This window comes from Erythrolamprus reginae, chromosome 9, assembly GCF_031021105.1.
Source record: "Erythrolamprus reginae isolate rEryReg1 chromosome 9, rEryReg1.hap1, whole genome shotgun sequence".
Classification (NCBI taxonomy): Eukaryota; Metazoa; Chordata; class Lepidosauria; order Squamata; family Dipsadidae; genus Erythrolamprus; species Erythrolamprus reginae.
In genome coordinates, this window is record NC_091958.1 from 40500688 (window position 1) to 40527751 (window position 27064).

Sequence of the window (27064 nt, forward strand, 5' to 3'; positions counted from 1 at the left end):
TCCTCGGTGGGAGATGACCAAAGGTGGGCTGCTAAGGTGGGATGGTGACATGTGTTCGCTCTGGGTGCTAGCGGAGTCCAGCGCAATTTTTTTCTTTTTTTAAAAGTTTGTGTATTGATTTCCACAAAATAGAAAATACATCTTCATGGTCTTTTACAGATCATGACCGTTTCCATTGCAATTTATGTTTACAGTTCGATATGCACTATGTTCATTTCAATAGAGTAAAGATAGAGAAAAGAAAAAAAATAAGTATTTATATATATGTGTGTGTGTGTGCATTTGTAATAGTTAAGACGTAAAAAAGTATGAATAAATGAAAGTGTCAATCTAACAGATAAAATAAAAAGTATGTTTATGAGTAATTATTTCATCTGTTATTGTTGCCTGAATCTGTATTGTGTGTATTTCTGTTTATTATATTCCCTGACACATTGTATTACTCTATCTTGGATCCATTCATACCACTTTTTCCATATCTTATTAGATTTTTTGTAATTTCATTCATCTTCTCGTCCATCCCTACACATTTGTACATTTTGTCAATAATATTATTTTCCAATGGGACTTTTTGATTTTTCCATATTTGGGCGTATGTTATTCTGGCTGCCATTGTTATGTGCATCACTAGATGGAGAGTTTCTTTATAGTATTTTTTACCCCAAATTCCTAATAATATATCTTCTGCAGTAAACCTAATCTCCTTCTGTGAGATTTCTAATAGCCACCTATGTATGGTATTCCAGGATGTGTCCCTGCGTGTCCGCGTGCGATTTCGCTTCCTGACCAGGTGCAGTGGCAGAATTGCGCTGGACTCCGCTAGCACTCAGAGCCACGGGGGTGAGCACACGTCACCGTTCCACCTTAGCAGCCCACCTTTGGAGATGGCCATTGGCAGAGTTGAGAAGGGGGTTAGATTAGAACAGTGTTTCCCAACCTTGGCAGCTTGAAGATATTTGGACTTCAACTCCCAGAATTCCCCAGCCAGCGAATGCTGGCTGGGGAATTCTGGGAGTTGAAGTCCAAATGTCTTCAAGTTGCCAAGGTTGGGAAACACTGGATTAGAAGATCTCTAAAGTTCCCACCCTGTCATTCTATGTTCTGTTAGGCACAGTGCCAGATGTTGCAAAAAGCAGAATGGATAAAAGAAGAAGCTGTTGTGGGGGAGCAGCAGCCAAAAGGCCAAACAGCTGGTTCAGGGTGTTCAGATTGGCTGCTATCCGCCATTGTGATGGTTTCGCTTTGCACTCAGCTTCCTGAGCCCTGCTGATATTTTTAAACTAATATTACCTAGTTCCTCTCTAATTTACTTAAGATGAGAGTTGCTTCCTGAAATAAGACAGCAACCTTCCCGCTTGTGTCCTCAACTTTTTCCCATGCGCAACTCTTAATTTAGGAGGCTGTTTCTTGATGGCTCCTTTTATTCGCCACGTTCCTCCCCAGCCCTGAAAAAAGTTAGCGCTGTGAAAAGGATGATATGCCTTGCTTATCCAGTGCCATCAGATTCTGTTCTTGCTCAATTTTATGACCTTTGAGTGACTTAATATACAATTTGGGATTTTTTTCTCTAGCCCAAGATACTTTTTTTTTTTAAAAAAAATTACTTTTTCCCAGATTTCAACAGGCTTTGTGAAATTACACTTTCACATTTACTTTTTCTCAGGCACATCCGCTGACTCAGTACTCTATTTGCAAAAACATGCAGTGATTTTTAATTTGAATTCTGTTTTCTAGGTATCACTCAACCCACCAGTTTTACAGCATTAATAGCCTTTCTCTCCAAATTCATAAACAGCCCTCTATGTCAGGTATAAAGCCCTTCATGGCATCGGACCAGAATATCTCTGGGACCGCCTTCTGCCACACGAATCCCAGTGACCGATTAGGTCCCACAGAGTTGACCTTCTCCGGGTCCCGTCGACTAAACAATGTAATTTGGTGGGTCCCAGGGGAAGAGCCTTCTCTGTGGCAGCCCCGACTCTGGAACCAGCTCCCCCCGGAGATTAGAACTGCCCCCACCCTCCTTGCCTTCCGTAAACTCCTTAAAACCCACCTTTGCTGCCAGGCATGGGGGAATTGAGATTTCTCCCCTGGGCCTATACAATCTATGTATGATATTTTTGTATGTATGTCTGATTAATAATGGGTTTTTTAAAATGTTTTTAAATTATTAGATTTATTATGAATTGTTCTATTGCTGTTGTGAGCCGCCCCGAGTCTACGGAGAGGGGCATCATACAAATCTAATAAATAAATAAATATACCATACAGAACTGGTTAGAAAAATTGCATTCATTTCAAAAAGTGAAGGCATGGAAATATCTAGATCGAGCTCTGCTTCTGAAGTTTCTTAGGGGTCTTCCATACTATGAAGTGCTTTTTAATGTTGTCTTGATTGACCTTCCTCTTGGAAGAAGATAATGGGGAACAAACATGTTAGGGAAATTCTGGTAAGTTACTATATGTATGCAGAGTGTCCTTAAAAGCAATATTCATAGACCACTGATTGTAAATACTACATCCAAAATATTGTATTACATTTGTTTTTTTATACAAATCAAATTGTAGATACTTAAGAGTCCTGCATGATCTTTGTTTTAATATGATTTTTCCCCTCACCAGAGACTTTTCACTGGCCTTTTTCAGTTTTTGCTATTTTCAGAATGATAAGTTGAACATTGGCCACTGGAGTGGATTGTCCCCAACTAGAGGCCTTCTCCATTGCAATTGAGATTTGGAAAGGTTCCTCTTGGAAGTACTCTGAGTATATTTTGAAAGCCTGGGTCAAGTCAAGTCAAAAATCCTATTTTCCCCACGATGTTTCTGTGTCATTTCTATGCCCTGCTTAGCTGATGTATTTCCTGCAGTTACTCAGTGGATTCTATAAGGGGGAATGATTTTAAATCAAGGGAATGCCCAATGTTCAAAATGCTCTTAATTCTCAATTCAACCTTTGGGTTATTTGGTGTGTAAAGAAAAGACTTGCCAATTTGTTGTTCAGAAAATGCAGTGGGTGAAATACCTGAAATACTAAGAAGGGGCCAGTCACGTGTCATAGAATCATAGAGTTGGAAGGGACCTCTAGGGTCATCGTGTCCGGCCTCCTGCTCAATGCAGGATTCATTAAACCATCCCAGAAAGATAACTGTCCAGTCTCTGTTTGAAGACCTCCAGTGAAGGCGAGCCCACCACCTTATGTGCCAAACTGTTCCACTGGTTTATCACCCTCACTGCTAGAAAGTTTTTTCTGATATCTCATCTAAATCTACTCCCTTGCAGTTTCATTCCATTGTTTTTAGTCCTTCCATGTGCTAATGAGAACAATGCTGATCCCTCTGCTCTGTGACAGCCCTTCAGATATTTGTCGACAGCTATCAACTCTCCTGTCAGTCTTCTCCTTTGCAGACTAAACATCCCTGGATCCTTTAACCATTCCTCATAGGACCTGGTTTCCAGACCACTCACCATCCTTGTAACTCTCCTTTGAACTTACTCTAGTTTATCAATGTCTTTTTTAAATTGGGCCTCCCAGAACTGAACACATTCACTTTCATTGAAGATAATAAAATCGCCAAATAGGACTTTTGAAGCCCTGCAGGGAACGGCCAGCTGTTTGGAAGGAGAGGCTCCCTTTTTCTTAGACCTGCCATTTGCGTAGCTTTGTGGCCTGTGTATCTTGGTTTCTGCACAAAGCTTCAGGACTTTCCATCCCTTCCTGCGTCTCCTCCCTGACCTTGGCAGAAAACCAAGTCATTGTACTGTGGAGAGGAGGGCACTTTCTCCCCTGAAGCCTGGCCTTCCTCGGGCGAGAGGGCTTTCTGGGCAGAATTCAATTCAATTCAATTCAATTTATTAGATTTGTATGCCGCCCCTCTCCGAAGACTCCCACCTAGTAGCTTCACACATACAGAGAGATGGAGGGAGAGGAAAGGGGATATATGGCTGTGTGAAGGTTTCACAATCACTGTTTTTGATCATAGGTCTTCTATTTGGGGTTTTGGTCATTCATTCATTCATTCATTCATTCATTCAGGGTTACAAGCCCTTATTCCCTCCCTTGAGCCAACTTCTGTGCTAGAAGGGAGGAAGACGATGACTGTTGGTTCTTTGGTCCCCGACCAGATGGTTACTTGGTTGCGGTTGTTTCATTACCCAACTAGGTAACATGGTCAGTGCTAATGAGCCTGCCACATGAGCCCCAGCAACCAGTCAGGTCCCTCGGGATCGACCTTCTCCAGATCCCGTCAACCAGACAATGTCATCTGGTGGGGCCCAGGGGAAGAGCCTTCTTTGTGGAGGCTCTGGTGCTCTGGAATCGGCTCCCTCCAGAGATTCGCATCGCCCTCACCCTCCTCCCCTTCCACAAGAGTTTGAAGACTTATTTGTGCCGTCATTTTTTAGACCATGAGATTCTAGCCCCCTGGCTGATATATGAAAATTTATGTTTGCTTGTTTGAATGGGAATGATTGATTTTTAAGTAACTTTATTATTAATTATTATTTTATTTATTGGACTTGTATGCCGCCCCTCTCTGTGGACTTGGAGTTTGGATTTTAGATTAGCTGGTTTTATATTTAATTGGATTTAGGATATTTTTTATTGTCTTGTATATGTTGTAAGCTACCCTGAGTGCTTGGGGAGGGGCAGCATATAAAAGAAAGAGAAAGAAAGAAAGAAAGAAAGAAAGAAAGAAAGAAAGAAAGAAAGAAAGAACTGTCAGTGTGGGTAGGATTTTTCCTGGTGGTTCCTTGATTAAGCTGCTGTTTGATAGCTTGTCTGAGTTGGTAGCTCCTTGACTGGGGTCTTGTTCACTGCTTGATCTAGTATTAGCTTTCTGACTGCTTATCTGATTGCTATTATTATAGGTGGTTCCTGATAAACTCTTTGTTAAGTATCAGTAATCACAACATTAGTTTTATCAAAGTGATTCTTGAATTGCAATACCATCATTGATTATATGTAAGAGCCGATCCGAGTCTCCGGAGAGGGGCAGCATACAAATCTAATAAATAAATAAGAGAAATTGGCCACACGTAATTTCCTACATTTGGATAAAGCCACCTCTGATGTAAAAGCCTAACTCAACTTAGGTTAAGTCTGTAAACTCTTGAGTTAAGCATCTATTTTTTCCAGGACTGATTTCTGGAGAGATGCAGAAGGCATGACTGGGTGAAACGGATTGATATTTTCACTCTTTTAGCATTGAATCAATTCTGGCACATGCATCTATTTGGCAGCTTAGTTGTTTTTTCCCTTTCCCAGTTGCTTGCTGACATTCTGGAATTCTACCAGTCTAGCAGCTGGGTAGTTTCTTAAACATGTAAGCAGCTGATCAGTGGGCTTTTCTGTAGTCGGTGGGGAAGGCCTCTTCATATTTGCAGAAGAGTTCTCGGCTTGTGATGCTTCTCTTTTGATCTGGCAATAGACACACACCTTATTTGTACTTGTAGCAATTACAAAAGTATGCAGGGAACTTCCTTGGTGCTTCAACAATTTTGTTTGTTTCCAAAACAGCATATTATGAATGCTTGTACAAGTCAACTACTTGCATGATTTTGAGAAAGTTACATGCTTTTCTGGTTAGTCATTCTTTAGAGGGAGAGAATACCCTGTTTTCCCATTGCAATGGAGCCTCTGCTCTTTTTCTCAGCTTGTTTGTTCAGATACATTCTCCTGGGTTTCAGTGGGATGCTTTCAGGACTCTGGGCTTGTGATTGTATCCTTGGAAAACACTTCAAAGGGTGCTTCCTACACACAAAATTAGATCTGTTGGCTTCAATGAAGCTCCTAACTTGTATGTCGTGCAAAATGGGTTTTTTTTTAAAGAATGGTGTTGCTTTCGGAATCGCCAGAAAACTCTGCATTGCTTTGTGAGATTAATCTAAAGAGCTTGGCCACTAGAAAAACTTGTTTTTAATGGACTGCCAGAGTGAGGTTGTTGAGATGTTCTCTTGCTGTCATGACGATGGAAGCAATTTGACATCTGCATGTCAATGTTCTTATAAACATTTTTGCTCCAAAACAGGTTTTACATATTTTTGAAAAAGGTTATTTAACTCACATTCCAAGTGCCTCTTGTGCCAGAATCTGAGAGATTATTTGTGAGGAATTTAAATTGGGGTTAATCCTTCTGGGGAAAAGGAGAACGGGGGATGTCCTCAAAGCCAAGCCAAGGGTTGTCTTCTTGTATTGAGCTCTGAAGAGACCTAACTTACTTTCCAGAAAAGTTACAATAGCTGTATTTCGTTCCATCGCAGTCCGGCCAGTGTTGTAATTCAATGGCGGCATTGTATTATTTGATAAGAATCTTTTAAGAGGTTTGCTTCCCTTTTGAGATATACACTTTCTGTGGTCTAATTTTGCATTGTAGGATATTTGCTAACCAATGCTTTTGAGGGGGAGGGGGAAAGTAGTGTGGGGGTCATAAAATCTAGCAGGCCTGATAACTGACAGATGCAGCAGTGAATTAGGGTTGTTTGTTTGTTTGTTTACTTTCTTTCTTACTTTCTTTCTTACTTACTTACTTACTTACTTACTTACTTACTTACTTACTTACTTACTTACTTACTTACTTACTTACTTACTTACTTACTTATTTGACTTCTATGCCACCCAATCCCGAAGGACTCAGGGCAGCTTACAACAATATAAATACAATATAAACAGAAACAAAAATGATAGAAAGAAGTCGAACATATCTAAGACTAAAACATTATCTAAAACTAAAACCCCATGAAAAAAGTTATTATGAAAAGGACAGTCACAATCATATACATGCGCGCCATTCATACAGTTGGCCATCAAAGATGTAAATTTGTGGCCCCCAGGCCTGCCGGCAAAGCCAGGTCTTCGTGGCCTTACGAAAGGCCAGCAGGGTGGGAGCAGTATGGACATCGGGTGGTAGTTGGTTCCATAGAGTTAGTGAAGGAATCAGGTGGGAAGCTCCTCACTTCTTACTCTGTAAGTAACTGAATATGGCAGACAGTTAACACTATTTTAAGGGAGGGTAGCATAGTGCCTACCTTAAGGGGAGGTCTGTTGTCCCCAGTCCTGAAGAAACCCACCCATGATCTGGCTACTTTCTCCCAATCTTCAATCTTCCCTTTTTATGGGTGATTGTCATACAGGTAACGGCATCAGCCACAAAGGATGCTACAACAGGTGTATTGCGTGGATTCCTATCAGCCTGGATTCAGGCATGATCAGGGCATTAAAACGACAGGATAGCTCTAAGCAATTATTTTTTATCAGCATCTCAATTTTGAGTTGTGTGCAACACCTGGTCCTATTACACTTCTGAGCAATATTCATAACCATCAACTGTAGTAGCCTTCTAGGTCACCTGCAATGACTGGAGGCTGGAAGCACTAAGTTATGGTGGTTCCATGCCGACCTGAGCAGGTAGTTTCAGGAAGGATAGACTATAATCTTTGATTTCTCCAGAAGGGTATGGGAGGAGTTCCATAGGACTCAGTGCTCCCCCTTCTAATTGAACACCTGCACGAAACCTGTTGGGAGGGGTCATCTTGGGGCACAGCAGTTAGAACGCAGTATCACAGACAAACTCTGCCCACAGCCTGGGGTTCAATCCTGACAGGGCTCAAGGTTGACTCGGCAGTCTTCCATCTTTCCGAGATCAGTAAAATGAGGAGCCAGATTGTTGGGGACAATATGCAAATAATGCCAAGACCACGCAGACATTGTAAAGCAGTAGGGATGGTATATAAATCTAAGATATTGATCAAATTGTAAGGGTCCAAAGACGGGCTACAAGAATGGTGGAAGGTCTTAAGCATAAAACTTATGAGGAAAGACTCAATGAACTCAATCTGTATAGTCTGGAGGACAGAAGGGAAAGGGGGGACGTGATCGAAACATTTAAATATGTTAAAGGGTTAAATGAGGTTCCGGAGGGAACTGTTTTAATAGGAAAGTGAACAGAAGAACAAGGGGGCACAATCGGAGGTTAGTTGGGGGAAAGATCAGAAGCCACGTGAGAAAATATTATTTTGCTGAAAGAGGAGTAGATGCTTGGAACAAACTTCCAGCAGACATGGTTGGTAAATCCACAGGAACCAAATTTAAACATGCCTGGGATAAACATAGACCCATCCTAAGATAAAATACAGGAAATAGTATAAGGGCAGACTAAATGGACCAGGAGGTCTTTTTCTGCTGTCAATCTTCTATGTTTCTAAGTGCTATTGCTGTTTATATGGAGTGAGGTATCACTAGTATGCTGATGGTGTCCAGCTGTGCATGGCCAGTCCAGGTCCAACTGGATCTGAGAAATCCCCAACTGGAGATTGTCAGAGTCTGAATGGAACTGCTATGTATCAACAAACATTTGGGCAAACTGATAACCTCATTCCCTGGAGTTACTCTAGATTGGGGTGGGGGGGTTGATTCATGACTCGGGGTCTTGTTCGTTTTGTGGCTCCCATTCAAGCAACAAGTGAGAGTTATAGCCAAGGCCTTGTGGACTAGCTGAATGAAACTCTCTTCCACAAGAGTTTGTTCACAGGTGTTCTTCCACCATCATCTTTTTACTACCATGTGCAGGAAATTAGGAATACAGTGCCTTTGAACACAAAGCTGGGACAATGGGTCCTTCCTTCCACCAGGAATATCCACCTTTGGTTCTTCTCCAAGCTGAAAGTGAATGTTAGTGAAGCAGTCGATATTAAACAGTTGGAAACCTGAAACCTTTTATGGGCACCATACAGACATCAGTTTGATGTGTTTTAATATAAACGTGAAACTGAACTCAAGTAAAGGAAGACATTTTGCTGTGTTTGATATATATCATTTTAAGGACAGGATGCTGACATTTTAAAACATTCCCCTGAGTCAGAAATACTTTGCTGGAAGCACCCTGTTCCCAATTTTAAATGGCAGAAAGATGGAAATACTGAAAAAAGTGCTGATATGGCTGCATTTTTAAATTTAAATCTCCATAATGGACAGTGGAAGAGAGATAAAAATACACTCTGGCTGGAAACAAGGAGCACAAGTGGAGTTCAGAGGCTTCTGTTGGTTCCCAGGGAAATTGCAAAGTCTGAACATAAACAACTTTAGTTGGAACCATCTGGAAAGTTAATAGGAAGAAAAATATTGTCCTCACTCTCTTGATTAAGTCCCACAAAATAAAAGTTCTTATAGTGTCTGTTGCTTATGTATCACCGGTGATCAGAGGTGGGCTGCTAAGGTGGAGCGGTGACGTGTACTTGCCCCCATGGCTCTGAGTGCCTGCAGAGTCCAGCACAATTCTGCTACTGCACCTGGGCCACGGGCACACCTGCTTGTCCGCGCGCTATTTTGCTACCTGCCCAGGTGCGGTAGCAGAATTGCGCTGGACTCCACTAGCACTCAGAGCCACGGGACAAGCGCACATCACTGTTCCAACTTAGCAGCCCACCTCTGCCTGTGATAGAAGCACACTGCTTTCATAGTCAACATGGTTACTATTTCTAAATAAAATCCATGCTTGGCCTACCCTCCTTACCTTATGCTTAATATGTGTTTACAAAAAACCTCAATGGCTGTTTTTTCTTCTTTTACAGAGCTGAGAAAACTGAAGTGCTCAGTGATGACCTGCTACAGGTAATTGATTAATGGTTCTACTCACTTTCCTGAAATAAGGCTGCCTTTGGGAATTTTTTTTTCATAAACATACACACAAACACACATTTAACATAAAGTTTGGGTTGCAATTACCCCTCTTATTCTAGAAGTCAAATTGCCATACAGAAAAAAGAATACATTATTAATACCTTAGATCAACATATTAATTTAAGTGAAAAGAAGAAATTTTTTTAACCTTATATAAAAAACCTTCATATATAAACAAGATAAAAACTCAAAATTTAAATCATAACAATACTACTACAATTCTTGCTTAATTTTAACTTTTACTTCTTCTTCTTATCTATCCATATATACACTTTATTCCAAATCACATAAAATTCTGATTCTTCTTGGTTATTTAACCGTCTTGTCATCATATCCATTTCAGCGCAATCTAATATTTTCTTAATAACCTCTTCCTCTTTGGGAATATTTTTATATCCTTTGGGATTTTTATTGCTGCTTTTTTGAAATGTTGAGTGGGGAAAGCAAGTTATGTCATTTAAAGACAGAAGAGGCTTTTTTTTTTCAAATTGCACACCAGCTGAAACAAAGTTCAAAAACGTTAGCTTCGTCTAAAGCTGGTGAGAAAGTGAGAAATAACTGTTTTGAATCTTATTGGCTTATTGCAGAGTAAAATGTTTTGGTGGTGTTGGAGCATGAAGCTGTGTCTACCCATGTGGAAAAAAATGCATTTGCAGATGTACGTTGCAATGTTTGTTTTTTTCAAAAAATGTATTTGTATGTTCCCCAGAGGACAGTTGTATCATAGATATTGTTCTTCCTTTCTTTTTATCCTCTCATTTATGTCTTCTGTTAAGCTGCACCAGGATAATAAACTGGCATTTAAGATGTACACATCTGTAAACTTATTACAATATTCCTTTTTGTGGATAAACAACATTATTTTATATTTAGAAAAGAACAAGTACCATAAATCTACACACATATCTAATAAATAAAATAAATAAATAACAATGAACCAAATAAATTATAGGTGGTTTAACAGTCACTTGCTCGAACTTAACAACAGCACTGAATGAGTGGAAGTTATGACTTGTCCTGGTATATACAGCTATTCTAATTTCTCTGCAGTAACATGTTCTCTACAACAGTGATTTTCAACCTTTTTTGATCCGCGGCACATTTTTTACATTTATGAAACCCTGGGGCACATTGAGCGGGGGGGGGGTGTGTTAAAAAAAGTGTGAACAAAAAAATTCTCTCTCTTCCTCCCCTTCGATTTCTTTCTCCCTCCTTTCCCTCCTGTCCTTCCTCTTTCTTTCTCTCTCTCTCCAGCCCTCTTTCTTTCTCTTCCTTCCTTCCTCTCTGTTTTGCTCTCTTTCTCTCTCCCTCCCTCTATGTCTCTCTCTCCTTCCCTCCCTCTCTTTCTCTCTCTCTTTCTTTCTCTTGTTCTCTTTCTCTCTTGCTTTCTTTCTCTCTTGTTCTCTTTCTCTCTCTCTTGCTTTCTTTCTCGCTTATTCTCTTTATTTTTCTTTCTTTCTCTCTCTTGCTTTCTTTCTCTCTTGTTCTCTTTCTCTCTCTCTTTCTTTCTTTCTCTCTTGATCTTTTCTCTCTCTCTTGCTTTCTTTCTCTCTTGTTCTCTTTTTCTTTCTTTCTCTCTCTTGCTTTCTCTCTTGTTCTCTTTCTCTCTCTCTCCCTCTTTCTCTCTCTTGCTTTCTTTCTCTCTTGTTCTCTTTCTCTCTCTCTCACTCTTTCTCTCTCTCTTGCTTTCTTTCTTTCTCTCTCTTTTGCTTTCTTTATCTCTGAGCTTCGCGGCACACCTGACCATGTCTCGCGGCACACTAGTGTGCCACGGCACACTGGTTGAAAAACACTGCTCTACAACATTCTGCTTCCATTTACTGGCTTCCAACAAAATCAAAGAGTAAGCCAGCAGGAGGTAGCAAATGGTTCTTTCTTCTAATTTTCGTTTTCAGTCCACACTCATTTGGCACTCATTTATTCTTTATCTCTTCATTGGTTTTTCTTGAAAGCCCAACTCTGACTTTCATCATAACCAGGTAGAAGCGCATCTTTGTAGGCAGCTATTTTTGCTTATTTTAACAACATTTATTTCACAGAATAGAGCAAAGTACCTTTTGGAGGCACTTGCATGTCTTCAGAATTCTTCTGAAGTGGCACAGTGGTTAGAGGACAGCACTGTAGGCTACTTCAGCTAACTGCTAGCTGCAGTTCAGCAGTTCAAGTCTCACTACTGGCTCAAAGTTTATTCAGCCTTCCATCCTTCCGAGGTGGGTAAAATGAGGACCCAGATAGTTGGGGGAAAGAGGCTGATTCTGTAAACCACTTAGAGAGGGCTGCAAAAGCACTAAGAAGCGGTATATACAGTAAGTCTAAATGCTAATGCTATTCATTTATTTTCTCACCATAATAAACCTCCTGCCAAGATACAGAACAATCGCCTATTTAACAACCTGTGTACCAAAAATACATACATACAGAGCAGATTCTAAATTTCACAAGCAGCCACCCCATTGCACACAAGACAAGCTGCATCCAGACCCTTTTCAAAAATGCCAGAACACAGTGAAGCACCGAGCCACTAAGAAATGCAGAAGAGAAACACATTTTTGATGTTTTTCTTCACAGTGGCTATCCCAAAAATTTCATAAAGCAATCTTTGTCATCCAAACCCTGACAAAATACACAGCCAACCTCAACACAAAAACAGGTTCTGCCATACTCCATCAAAGGAACTTCTGAAATAGCTACCACAATACTGCAGGTTTTAGGAATAATGATAGCTCACAATCCACATTTACACTCAGAAAAGAGCTTTCTAAAGTCAAAGACAAACTACAGAAGGAAGACACCAGCAAGGTAGTATACACATTTGATTGCAATCATTGTAACCAGTTCTATGTGGGACGAACAGAAAGGTAATTGAAAACAAGAGTTCACGAACATCAATTAGCAGTTAAGCAACAGGACCAAAAATCCTTGATCTCAAACATCATTGATAATAAACAACACCAGTTTGATTGGGAAGGAAACATAGAAACATAGAAGATTGATGGCAGAAAAAGACCTCCTGGTCCATCTAGTCTGCCCTTAAGCTATTACCTATACAGTATTTTATTTTAGGATGGATATATGTTTATCCCAAGCATGTCCCAGGAACCAAACTCATTCCAGCACCTGCCACACAGGTGAATTTATGGAAAGCTGGTATTCTACCAAAGGAGCAATTAACAAACATATTGATTTAGATCCAGAGTATGACTACGTAAGAAACCAGACCATTTAAATGACCAATCAATAAGAGAACCAATCAGTTGTTCAGAATTTAAATGTAGCTTCAAACGAACCACCAACCAAACAACCAACTAATCACACTGGCACACAAGACATTTATAAACTAAGGAGAATAGGACCAGAAAATCCTGCTGATGCTGTTACCTAGTTTGGTAACGAAACATTCGGAAACTACATTGAAGCAAGCTTGGAGAGCAAACCATGCCCAAAATCTAAAACCTGAGCTATAAATATTTTCTGTTATTTCAAAATTACCTAATTGCTCTAGTTTATCATTATTATTATATGAGTTGCCTTTGTTCATTTTTCATGTCAAACTCAGCGGTATTGGTTTTGCATACATTAATTCTCAGATTCATAGTCCTTATTCTATCTAATAATTACTTGCAAATCATTTAGATTAGGAGTCTCCAACCTTGGCAACTTTAAGACTTGCGGACTTCAATTCCCAGAATTCCTCAGCCAGCAAAGCTGGGAGTTGAAGTCCACAAGTCTTAAAGTTGCCAAGGTTGGAGACCCCTGATTTAGATCATGGGTGTCAAACTCGCAGTAGCCTGGCATCACATGACATATTATGACTTTTCCCCCCTTCACTAAAATGGGGATAGGGGTGGCCAGCGCATGACACATCTGGCCCGGGGAGGGGGGGCATGACTTTGATACCTTGGATTTAGGTCCTCAACCATAGCATGGAATCAGCTGCATATAAGAGTACCCATACATTTGCATTCCCAATCAATGTATTTCTAGTGTCACCATAAGCATGTAGAATTTATTATAAACCTGTAAATAAATTAAACAACCACCAGGGATTTTTGCCTTATTCCTTGCTCGGTGCTGAACTATTTTTGAAACATTCCACTGATTCCCACACACATTTTCTTTCCATCACATTCCATTCTTTCTCCATTCAGCAAATGTTTCAACTGTATATTTGTTTGAAGTATTATATAACTGAAGCACATTCAATTTATTATATGCTGTCTCTAAGTCAGGAAAGGTCCAGTGGCTTTTTTCCCACATACTGGCGCTTTTCTCAGCAACTCACTGAAGAGCAAAAATCCACAATATTCTTTCCAAATGTTGCTCATAAAGTGTTAAGGAGTAAGCAGAGTCACCCCTGAGTTATCAAGGATGCACATGCGCAGAGGAAATGTAAAGTTCTAGCACATATCCAACTGATAGTCCAGAGATGCGAGTAATGGTTCAGTCAGACAAACCACAGATACATTAAGTGTATAAAATATTATTTGCTTTGGCAAACATCTTAGTCGAGAACTAGTCATACACAGTTAAATAAGGCAATACATATACAATACTATAAGTCTTACTTGTTCAGCTTACAAATACATAAACCAGCATATAACACACAGCAGTTACAGAGAATTATTCATTCATTCATTCATTCATTCATTCATTCATTCGATTTTTATGCTGCCCTTCTCCTTAGACTCAGGGCGGCTTACAACATGTTAGCAATAGCACTTTTTTTAACAGAGATAGGCTATTGCCCCCACAATCCGGGTCCTCATTTTACCCACCTCGGAAGGATGGAAGGCTGAGTCAACCTTGAGCCGGTGATGAGATTTGAACCGCTGACCTTCAGATCTATAGTCAGCTTCAGTGGCCTGCAGTACAGCACTCTACCTGCTGCGCCACCCCGGCTCATTCATAATCAGAGAAATAATCATAGAGAGAATAACACTTCTGGCTCCCTCTTATGGCAACCCGCAACGCTAACTGTAAAAGCAATAGTGTTTCAATACATTTAAACATGCATTGTTAGTTTGTTTATATATTGCCAAACCCAACCAGTTATGTATATAGCACTAACGCAAACTGCCCTGAGTCCTTGGAGAAGAGTGGCATATAACGCGAAGGAAGGAAGGAAGAAAGAAAGAAAGAAAGAAAGAAAGAAAGAAAGAGGCACAACATTCTTACACCTTTCCTGTTTCAATCCCTCTCATAACCTTATGATTAGATACATCAGTCTGGGATATTATTCCACGTCTAACCTTGCAGCTGTGCAGATTCGAATAAAATATAAACACGAGCTGAGATTCAGGAAGTGCAGAAACCTTTATCATATTCAAACTTCCATGGGGTCCCTTTCACGCACACCAAAGTCGCCAAGATGCCTCTAAGGTTATGCTCACAACCTTCAGCTAAATCTATTTGAACTTTGGAAAGGAAGAGTTGATGAGCAAAGCTCCCTTTATAGTCCCGCCAATTGTAGTTGCATGTAGAGAGTGACTTCTTTTCCCATCCTTCAGCTATTGCTGCAGATTCTGGATATTGTCTTTGCTGGCACTCAGGATTTTCACTCTGGAAAACCTGCCAAGAACTTAACAATCTGGTGCCCATAACCAGAAATGTGAATGTATGCATTGACGTTTTGCATATTACCCAAATAAAATTGACACTAGAAACTGTTCCAGAAGTACAGTGGTACCTCAAGATACGAACCCCTCGTCTTACGAACAACTCGTGATACGAACCCGGGGTTCAGAAAAAATTTGCCTCTTCTTACGAACTTTTTTCGAGTTACGAACCGGCGTTCGGAGACTGCTGGGAAGCCACGCGGCTGTTTTAAAAGGTGACAGCGGGCGGCGGGGCTTCCCAGAAGCCTCCCGAACGCCGGTTCGTAACTCGAACAAAGTTCGTAAGAAGGGGCAAAATTTTTCTGAACCCCGGGTTCGGTTCGGGATGTTGCTGGGAAGCCCCCCAGCCCGGCTGTCACCTTTTAAAACAGCTGCGCGGCTTCCCAGCTGTCTCCCGAAGCCGAACACGGAAGTTCGGCTTTGGCGTTCGGCTTCAGGAGACAGCTGGGAAGCCGCGCGGCTGTTTTAAAAGGTCGCAGCCAGCCTGGGGGGCTTCCCAGCACCCCCCCGAACCCGGGTTCAGGGTTCAGGGGGGTGCTGGGAAGCCCCCCAGGCCGGCTGCGACCTTTTAAAACAGCCGCGCGGCTTCCCAGCAGTCGCCAAAAGCCGTTTTTTTGCGGGGGTTTTTTTGGTTGCACGGATTAATTGACTTTACATTGTTTCCTATGGGAAACAATGTTTCGTCTTACGAACCTTTCGTCTTACGAACCTTTCGTCTTACAAACCTCCTCCTTGCACCAATTAAGTTCGTATCATGAGGTATTACTGTAGTACCAAATATTCTGAGAGGCTGAGACATATATTTGGTAAGATTAAAGCATTAATCACTTCTGTTATAGTTCTTAAGTATTTCCTTCCATGAAGCAGAAAAAGAAGAAGACAAGCTTCTTTGAAGACTCCCCAAGATCATCAGGTCCCATACCATCAATTCTCTCCTGTTTATTCTGTGCTTACTAGATACCACCTTACAAATTTGGGGATGTTCACTTTATAAGCATGAAGTGAAAGTGTTAAGCTTTTTTTCTTCGACTAATGTTACAATTCAGCTTTTCTTCAGGCATTTAAGTTAGGTCATGTTCTACCCAAATCAGAGGAGCAGGGAAAGGATAACAGATTTATCAATACAGTGGTACCTCTACCTAAGAACGCCTCTACTTAAGAACTTTTCTAGATAACAACCGGGGGTTCAAGATTTTTTTTGCCTCTTCTCAAGAACCATTTTCTACTTAAAATAGGCGTTGATTGCTTACCTGAACGCCTCTTCTCGTACGGTGAGCGGGTACAGCAGTCACATGGGTTGCTCATGTCCAATCCGGTGGAACTGAGCCTAGTGTTAAAAAAGCTTGCCGGATCCGCCCCTTCCCCAGAATTCGCGAATCCATAGACTAGGCTCAGCTGTGAAGCTCTGTAGTGTTCAACTCTTATTGTTAGAGGAAAAAGGATTATAGAAGGTAAAGAAGACACATACAAGGGCGGGAAGTGACTGCTGTACCCGCTCACCGTACGAGAAGAGGCGTTCAGGTAAGCAATCAACGCCTATTCTCCGTACTGAAGGAGCGGGTCCAGCAGTCACATGGGACATACCCAATAGATGGTCCCTAGGGAGGGATTAGATTGCTATCGTGTGAGATAACGGATTGGAGTACCCTTCTGCCGAAGGCAGCGTCCGCTGAAGCGTAAGCATCAATCTTGTAGTGCCTGATGAAGGAATTTGGCGAGGCCCAAGTGGCTGCTTTGCAGACCTCCTCCAACGGGGCTTGAGTCGCCCAAGCGGCCGAGGTGGCTGCGCTCCTGGTGGAATGCGCTGTGATGTTCCTTGGGACTGAGAGGGAGGCCGATTCATAGGCCTTAGATATAGTCCCTCTGATCCAACGGCCTATTACTGTTGAAGACACTTTGGCACCCATGACTCTGGGGTGATAGGCTATAAACAGTGCTTCTGACCTCCGAAAGGGTCCAGTGCGTTGGATATAGATTCTCAGCGCTCTAATAAGATCCAGGGTGTGCCATCTAATTGCCAAGGGATGGTCTCGTTGGAGGCAGAAGGATGGTAGGACAATATCCTGAGTTCTGTGGAACATGGAACTGACCTTGGGTAAGAAGGTGGGGTCCAGTCGCAAGACTACCTTGTCCTGATGAAATTGACAAAGGTCCTGCCTGATTGAGAGGGCAGCCAACTCCGAAATGCGTCGTGCAGAGGTAATAGCCACCAGGAATGCTACCTTAAAGGATAGGTACCTGAGGGACGCCGATTTTAGGGGTTCGTATGGTGCCTGCGTGAGGGAATGGAGAACCCGTGGCAAATCCCAGGATGGATACCTGTGGACCTTGGAAGGTCTGAGGTTGGCTATGCCCTTGAGGAATTCCTGAACTTCAGGGAAGGATCGGAGAGGCTGTCTGCGGGGACCCCCTAGGACAGATGAAATGGCTGCCAGATGACGCCGGAGGGTGCTGGTGGAAAGTCCTTTATGGAAGCCTTGCATAAGGAAGGAAATGATTCTGTGTAAGGGGATGCACAGAGGAGAGAGACCTTCCTGTAGACACCACTGGTGAAACTTGGACCACGTGTGGTCGTAGATTCGATTGGTCGAACCCCTTCTGGCCTTTAAAATGACCTCCACTGAATCGGGGTCATGACCACGCAGTTCTAAGTCTCTCCTGATAACAGCCAGGCGGTGAGGTGGAACCACTCCGGGTCTGGATGGAATGAGGCCCCCTGCCGCAGCATATCCCCCGAAACGGGGAGTCGCCAAGGGTCCTGGACGGACAGCTGTTGGAGATCCGCGAACCAGGGCCGGCGGGGCCAATGAGGGGCGATTAAGATTACTCGGGCCCTCTCGGTGAGGACCTTGTGAATCACGTCCGGGAGAATTGGAATTGGAGGAAATGCGTAGAGTAGGCCTGGAGGCCATGGACTCCGGAGGGCATTGATTGCTTCCGCTCCCGGGGATGGAAATCTGGAAAAGAAGCGAGGGAGTTGGGCGTTCGCATTGGTCGCGAAGAGATCCAGGATTGGTAGGCCGAATCTGAGGCTGATTTGATGGAACAGGTCTTGATGGAGGTTCCACTCTCCTGGGTCTATCGTTGCTCGAGATAGCCAATCCGCCTGGACGTTGAGGCTCCCCGAGATGTGGTCGGCTAGGAGCGACCGAAGATGTTTTTCCGCCCAAAGGCCTAACTTGAGGGCCTCCCTCATGAGGGCCTTGGATCTCGTGCCCCCCTGTCTGCAGATATGGCTTTTTGTGGCAATGTTGTCGGTGAGAATGAGAACGTGCCGGTTGGGAATGCGAGGAGAGAAATGCTTCAGAGCCAGGGAAACGGCTCTTAACTCTAGCCAATTGATTGGCCTGGAAGCTTCCTCCGGGGACCACGTGCCCTGGGCTATCATCCCCTGGGCGTGGGCGCCCCATCCCGATAGACTGGCATCTGTGGTGATGACAAATTGATCCGGGCACCTGAACGGGGATCCTTTGTCCATGGCCGGAGACTTCCACCACTTGAAGGATCTGCGAACACTTGGTGGGATGACAATGCGACGATTTGAGTTGCTGTGCCCCGATCTCTGAAAGGGTAATAGGAGCCACTGGAGTTCCCTAGCATGAAGGCGAGCCCAGGGAATGATGCCTATGCATGACACCATCTTCCCCAAAAGGGATGACAGAGTTACTATGGATACTGAAGAATTAGATAAAATGTTAGAAATTAACTCCCCTATACTGAGTTTTCTCTCGGGAGAGAGAAAAACCTGGGAGGATTCTGAATTAATAATGGATCCCAGGTGTAAGATGGATGTGGAAGGTTGGAGGTGACTTTTATCAAAGTTGATGGAAAATCCATGGTCCTGAAGGACTGACATGGTGACAGAAAGGTCTGTTTTCACTTTCTCTAGGGAGTTCCCATGAATCAAAATATCATCAAGATAACATAAAATGTGGATGGGAGACGCCCGGATATAGGCCGCCAGGGACCCCAAGAGCTTTGTAAAGACCCGAGGGGCCGAGGAAAGGCCAAATGGCATCGCCCTATACTGGAAATGCCTGCCTTGAAAGGAAAAACGTAAAAATTTTCTGTGGCATTTGGCTATAGGAATGTGGAGGTAGGCCTCAGTGAGGTCTAAGGAGACCATGAAATCTCCCGTGTGGATGGCGGCCAAAATAGAAGATAAGGAGTGCATCTTAAACTTCCTATATTTGATGAATAGGTTTAGCTTCTTTAAATCCAAAATAGCTCTCCAACCTCCGGAGGACTTTGGAACCATAAATAGGATGGAGTAAAAACCTAGGCCCTTCTGACCGGAAGGAACCGGTTGAATGGCTCTGATGGACAATAAATGAGAAATGGCCTCCTCCATACGGTTACAATCTGAGGAGGACCTGGGAGAAGGGCAGGAAATAAAACGTTTCGGGGGAGGAGAAATAAATTCTAAAAGAAGGCCTGTTTGAACAGTGTCAATGACCCAGGGGTCCTTGGAGGTGAGACGCCAATTAGAGGCGAAATGGGCTAGGCGACCCCCTATGGGAATTGAGGAAAGATTACCATCTAGGTTTTTTTGAAGCCCTGTTAGAGGACGCTCCCCTTTGGAAGCGAAAACCTCTGCCCCTGGAGTTCCTACCTTGGGAACGAAAGCGGGGGGAATACTGACCTGGAGATCTCTGATAGGAAGCCGCTTGATCTTGCTGGCGCCCTGGGCGACGAAAGGACTGCGTTTTGGTAGCCTTTTTTGTGGTTGGACCCAAAACTTTCTTCTTGTCCGTGGTTTCCGTGAGGAGTGGATCCAGAAGATCACCGAAAAGAAGGTCGCGCTATAAGGGTCCCTGGGATAACTGCCACTTCTGGCGTACTCCCGCTTGCCAAGGGCGAATCCATAGGAGTCTTCTTGCCGTTGTAGAAGCTGCAATAGACTTAGCAGAAAATCTAGTAGATTGCAAGGTGGCATCAGCCACGTACTGGGCAGCTGCAAAGACCTTGTTGAAGTCTTGTTGACCTCTCAAGTCATCGGGAGGAATATGCTGTTGAAGTTGACGAAGCCACAGAAGCATGGCTCTGGAGAAAAAGGAAGCTGCTGCAGAACTTTTAATGGCCCAGGAATCTGCGGTGAATCCTCTTTTGAGCATTTGTTCAATCCGCTTGTCCTCTGGGCGGAGGACTTCCTCCGCTTCGCCTGGCACAGCCGCTGCCGAGTGAAGGATCTTGACAGGTTCATCCGGTTTGGGGAAAGATAGAAGCTCTTCATAGGAAGAGGAAAGTTTGTACAACTTTCTGTCCTTGGTGGAGGGATTAAGGCCAGAGGCTGGGAAATCCCACTGTTTGAGTAAAGCATCTTTAAACAATTTAGGCATAGGAATTACCTCGTTATCCTCCTGTTCCTCTGTGAAGTAAGGTAAATTCTCCTCCGGGGGATCAGTGGAAGTGGGGGCTTGTTTCTCCTGGGCCGCTAATCCCGTAGAAATTCTAGCTTTGAGGAGGAGAGATTTGAATAATTGAGAAGGAAAAATAGTAATTGGAGAAGGAACCTTTATTTGGGATTCCTCATCATCTGAGAGGCCTTGAAAGGGATCCTCATCATCCTCCATATCCTCATATTCGTCCTGAGAGGAATCTGAATCATCCTGAATAGGAGCTCTAACCGCTGGGGAAGAACCCAAGGGGCGGGAGGGACGAGGAGGAGGAGGAGGTAAGGGAAGCTCATTGATGGTGGAGAGTTTGGCATCAATGGCCTTGGACAACACAGCAAAAATAGATTGGAACTCAGGAGGTAAACTAGAAATATCAGCAGGAATGGCAGAAGAATCCCTAAAGGCCTGGGAGGATCCTGGCTGGGGGGAATCTTCAATAATATCTGGTTCCTCTGGACCTATGCCCCATAGGTTAGGTTGGGGTCTGTCTAGGTTAGGCTCATCCAGAGATAACACAGGGACCCCAGAAGGAGGTAGACTAGAAGCCTCTGGGGGGTCTTGACTACTGAGTACTTGGGCCTGTACTTTCAAACGTTTTGCTGATTTGTCATGGATTCTTTGTAGGGCTAGGTCCCTTCTCTTCTCGGCCCTGGTGACCTTGGTCGAGGGGCGGGCCCCTGGAGAAGAGGAGGAAGAGGCCTGGGGGATACTAGTAATCTCATCGCCTGTAGGCCTGGCCTCTCTGGGACCTTTAGTTGTGCCTCTCTTGGGAAAAGTAGCCATAGTCTGACAATTAACAGAAGACAAGGCTGAGCCAATAACTGAATAATTAAGGAGAAGAATTTCAAGGACTTCCCAAGAGGAATGGATCCTGCTTCGAGGCCTCGAAGCTGCTGAGACTTGAGGGCAATCTGGGCAAACCCAGAGTTCGTGTCCCCAAATCCAGCGGGGCCAGCCTCCCTAAACTTTATAATTAAGTAAACCAAGGCACTCTGGTTGGAGGCTTAGCCGGTGGAGAATTAAGCCTGGGCGTCCCAAGGCCCGCTCCGGGATCCACGCGGTGGACTGAGGCCTACGCGGCTGGCAGGAGGCCAACACGAGAGGCCTAAATTTAAAAAGGGCGCGAAGGCCTTCGCGCCGAAAAATCGCTCCGTAATATTTTTTAAAGGGGAAGCGATCGACTAAGTCCAGGAGACTAGCAAGACGTCTCACTCCGCAGGAGGTATTTCTTAAGCCCTTTAATAATACACAATAATGAATCAATAAATCAATAAATCAATACTTGCACCAAGACCTCCAGGCCAAAGGATTAAAGGAATCCACAAGCGGCAGCGGGGATCGTACACGGCAAAACCGCCGGGGGAAAACGAAACCGCAACTTCTCCAAAGGAAAAAAGCCGAGCCACAAACGGCTGGCGCTATAGTGCAAGTAAATAATAATGGTAAAACAATTCTTACTACTTTTGAAGGAAAAGATCGAAGGGAAGGTGTTAGAATGTTGAACGAGCTATCACAATACAACCGCAGGATATGCGAACTGAGCGAATTCTGGGGAAGGGGCGGATCCGGCAAGCTTTTTTAACACTAGGCTCAGTTCCACCGGATTGGACATGAGCAACCCATGTGACTGCTGGACCCGCTCCTTCAGTACGGAGAAACCCGAGCCTCCAAAACTGTAACCGGAAAAGGCAGGGAGAAGCCTCCGTGGGGCCTGTCTAGGAATCTCCTGGGAGGAAACAGGGCTGGAAAAGGTGGGGAGAAGCCTCCATAGGGCCTCTCTACGAATCTCCTGGGAGGAAACAGGGCCTCCACCCTCCCTCATCGCATGCATTATTTGCTTTTACATTGATTCCTATGGGAAAAATTGCTTCTTCTTACAAATTTTTCTACTTAAGAACCTGATCACCGAACGAATTAAGTTCGTGTAGTAGAGGTACCACTGTATTCCTGTTTAAATATCTGCATATTTTTTTCCTCAAGTCTTCCCTGCATTCTCCTATTTTGTTGCCTTGGTAATCCAAAGAAATATTTGGAGGCGTGGAGATGGAGGGAAGCCAGGAATTCTTCTCTCCAACTATTGGCAAACATTTTTTGCAGGCATGGCTTTGTTGGTTCTGTGATGCCCAGGCGGAATTGCTTATTCATCCACTTGCTGGACAGAAACTTCCAACTTTTGTCTTATGCCCAACTTTCTGCGCTGTGCCTTTTGCCAAATGCTTCTGTTCTTTGGCAAATTCTCCCAAGCATGTTCATCATTTCCAGAGTCCTTTCCAACAGAAGGAAGTATGTCATCTGTTTCCGTAAATACAGTTAAATGGCTTATGGCTCTCAAACATAATCTCTGCCAACAGCTCTGACTCAAAGGCCTTCGGAGTTTTCCCCAGGCCGACTGGGCTTCCCTTCTTGTTCTTTGACGGTTCCTGACAGCAACAACTGTTGGAATTGTGTGTCTCTTTCGGTGGCTAGCCCATAACAGGGAAGGAATTATTATTATTATCATCATCTTCTTTAGCATTATTCCCACAGGTGCGGGATGCACTTTTTGGATTGACAATTTGCTGGTCTGTGACCGTAATAAGAATTTATCGACTTGACTTCTGGCAGCCCTCCATTCTCTTGCATTCAGGAAAGGAGGGGCTTCTCCTTGCAAGAGAACGCAGGGCTGCCAAAAGGCAAGGAGGTTTATTCGGAAGGAGGTCTCCTCGAGAGTAGAGCTGCAGGCTAATTGGCCATCCTTTCCCATCGCTGCCAAGGGGTGCTGGAGGTTCCGAAGGCTCTGGCTGCAGGTTGGGCTACAACAGTCTAAGACAGTGAGGAGCCCTAAGTCACCCAGCTGGCTTCCAAGCACATAGAACTGAGGAAGCAGCATTATGTAGCTGCATAGCTTGGGGATGAAAGGGAGCAGACCGAAAGGACAGCTAAAAGGTCAGGTAAATTTGGGTATACAATAGTCCTCTTTTTTTAAATAGAATTTTTTATTGATTTTTATAGTAATAATAGAACATTCACACAACAACAATATGCTCAGTGCTCAGACTGCCCATCACTAAACATCATTCATACCCCTCCACCAAGATGAGGACATATTTTCTATATACCATTTTAATTTAAGAGCAATATATCTATTTACATATTAAAAAGTAATTCCAATTTATCATTTGTACCTTGGTCTCGAATTCTGCTGACCACATATCCTTTTATCTTGTCCCATCGTCCCATCAGTTCCTTCAGATTAGTTTCATTGACTGAATTCATTCTCTTATCCATAATCTCAAACTGAATGTGATCCACCATGTATTGTCCATTTTGTCGCATCCTTCCAACCTAGGACTATTACTGCCTGAGCACTTACTATCGCTGCTTCTTTTATTTCTCTAAATTCTTCCATCTCGTTCCTTTTAACTAATACCGCCATTTCCTTTGTAATTGTCCATCGTATATTTAACATTTGTTTGTTTGTTTGTTTATTTGTTTATTTGTTTATTTGTTTGTTTATTTATTGGATTTGTATGCCGCCCCTCTCCGTGGACTCGGGGCAGCTAACAACAGTGATAAAAACAGCATGTAGAAATCCAATACTAAAACAGCTAAAAACCCTTGTTATAAAACCAATCATACATACAAACAAACATACCATGCATAAATTGTAGAAGCCTAGGGGGAAAGAATATCTCAGTTCCCCCATGCCTGATGACAGAGGTGGGTTTTGAGGAGCTTACGAAAGGCAAGGAGGGTGGGGGCTATTCTAATCTCTGGGGGGAGTTGGTTCCAGAGGGCCGGGGCCGCCACAGAGAAGGGCTATCCTCTTACACTTCTTTCCAAACTTTCTGCGCTACCGGGCATTCCCAGATCATATTCATAAACACCCCCTTATCTTGACACCCATGCCAACAAGTATTCTTAATATTCTGCTGAAAATATGCAAGTTGGGCAGGTGTGTGATACCACTTAAGTAATATTTTCCTTCTCACTTCTCTAACCCTTGTATTCTTAATTTTCCTTATACTCTCCACTGTATTCTTCATCTCTTGCACATCTACTTGTAATTCATTTGCCACCATCTAGTCAATCCTTGGATCCCACACCCGTCTGCTTGCAATAACATCTTGTATATATTACCTCCTTGGGCCTTGGTGCCATCACTTTTTTCCTCTTATTATTTTCTCTAACTCTGTCTCCTCCCTTTGTAGTGCTTCTTTATTTTCCCCTTCATTCAAATATTTACATATCACATTTATTTGTAGCCATCTTTCCTGGCCCAGCCACCATTCTATACGATTTGTACTTGGCCTCCCATCCTTCTCGTATAACTGTTCTATCCTGGTTATCCCTTTGGCGTACAGTAGTCCTCGACTTACAATTGTTCATTTAATGACATGCCTTGATTTATCCTGTTTTCTCTCTGGCTAGATTGAGCGGCGTCTGGACAATGTGAGGTCGGTTTGCCACAATTCCTATAAGCGGCTCGTGATGTGTTTGCAAGGACAGTATGGAACTGAGGCTGAAAAGAGACACGTGAGTAGCACTTGCCTGCAGTTTTCCCCTCTCCAGTCCCTTCCCAGGATGGCAGGATCATCCTTGGCATTTTTAAAAAATATATATTATTTACCTCTTTGAATTGCTCTAACATGCCAGAAAGAAAAAGAAGCAATCAAAAAACACAAAGCCCAAAATAACAACTAGAGAAAGAAACCACCGCGAAGAAAGCTTCCACCATTTCCCAGGTGCTTTGCGTGGGCCAGGTGAGCCCCACCGACCCTCCCCCAGCACAGCTTCTCCGCAGGGCGGCTTCTTTCCCACCGGAGGGCTGTCCTGGCCCTTTCCCATTCACAGGGCAGCTTTGGAAGCCCAAGAGAAAGGCCTGCTTTCATTTGCAGGACAACCCAGGGCTTCCCCGGAAGAGGCTTGCAGAGCGTGTTCTTTGCATGTCCCATGTTGATAGTCATACCTGCCTTCCTTGTGTTGACGTTTCTTAAAGTCTCTATGCAGCCATCAGAGCTGGCTTTCCTCCCTCCCTCCCTCCCTTCCTCCCTTCCTTCCTTCCTTCTTTCCTACCTCCCCTTCCATCATCTATCCATCCATCCTCCCTCCCTCCATTCCTTCCTTCCTTCCTTCTTTCCTACCTCCCCTTCCATCATCTATCTATCTATCCATCCATCCATCCACCCTCCCTCCCTTTTTTCCTTCCTTCTTTCCTACCTCCCCTTCCATCATCTATCTATCTATCTATCTATCTATCTATCTATCTATCCATCCTTCCCTCCCTTCCTCCCTCCTGCGATTGTCCCCTGATTTCTTCCTTAGGTTGTCAGTGTGAGCTGGCAGGTGCCATGTCTCATCCTGGTGAATAGAATAGAATAGGATAGAATTCTTTATTGACCAAGTGTGACTGGACGCACAAGGAATTTGTCTTTGGTGCAGATGCTCTCACGGTACATAAAAGAAAAAGAGACATTTGTCAAGAATCATGAGGAACAACACTTCATGATTGTCATAGGGGTCAAATAAGCAATGAGGAAACAATCAATATTAATAAAAATCTTAAGGATACAAGCAACAAGTTACAGTCATAAGTGGGAGGAGATGGGGGATAGGAATGATGAGAAAAAACTGGTAGTAATAGTAGTGGGGATTTAGTAAAAAGTTTGACAGTGTTGAGGGAACTATTTGTTTAGCAGAGTGATGGCGTTCGGAGAAAAAACTCTTCTTGTGTCTAGTTGTTCTGGTGTGCAGTATTCTGTAGCGACGTTTTGAGGGTAGGAGTTGAAACAGTTTGTGTCCAGGGTGCGAGGGGTCAGTCAATATTTTCACGTATTTACCTTGCTAGGAGCTGCCTTTCTTTTTCTTTGCAGAAGAAGCTTGCCCTCACAACGCTCGCTCAGAACATGCAGGAAGGCGGCCAGCAGCTCAGCGAGGAAACGCTACTAGGGTAAGAGCTGAATCCCCTTTCCTGATCTCCCCATCACCCTTGGCCAAATTGTGACAGCCATAGTTCCCTCTCAGCTGAGCAGTGAGCAATCGCTCACTTAAAAATCATCATCAACTCAGAGTTTTCCAAACCTGCCCAGAAGCCGAGAGGGAAAGAGTGAGAGGGAAGGAGAGAGAGAGGAAGAGAGAGAAACAGATAGGAAAAAGAGAGGAAGGAAAAGAGAAAGAAAAAGAATGGGAGTAAGGAAGAGAGAAAGAAAATCAAAATCTAGTTTGAAACTAGCTCAACTATTTAAGTGGCATTTTGATATTGATAGAGTTGCCGTATTATGAGCTCACTGTTATAGACACACAGTACAGTATTTTATTTTGAAATTCTCTGAGGCAAAACAGGGTGGTTTTTTTGTTTGTTTGTTTGTTTGTTTATTTATTTATTATTTCTGTGCCGCCCA

At 43.4% G+C, this 27064-nt stretch overlaps 1 protein-coding gene across 6 annotated transcripts in view; it reads left to right on the plus strand.

Annotated features, from left to right (window-relative positions):
* ARHGAP17 (Rho GTPase activating protein 17) overlaps positions 1–27064 on the plus strand; it is a 100979-nt gene that overhangs the window by 35139 nt on the left and 38776 nt on the right. For all 6 annotated transcript variants that reach the window (XM_070760870.1, XM_070760869.1, XM_070760872.1 and 3 more), the window contains exons 2-4: positions 9565–9604; positions 25095–25199; positions 26537–26613. In XM_070760870.1, the coding sequence (XP_070616971.1) occupies positions 9565–9604; positions 25095–25199; positions 26537–26613 (222 nt within the window). The remainder of the gene's footprint in view (positions 1–9564; positions 9605–25094; positions 25200–26536; positions 26614–27064) is intronic.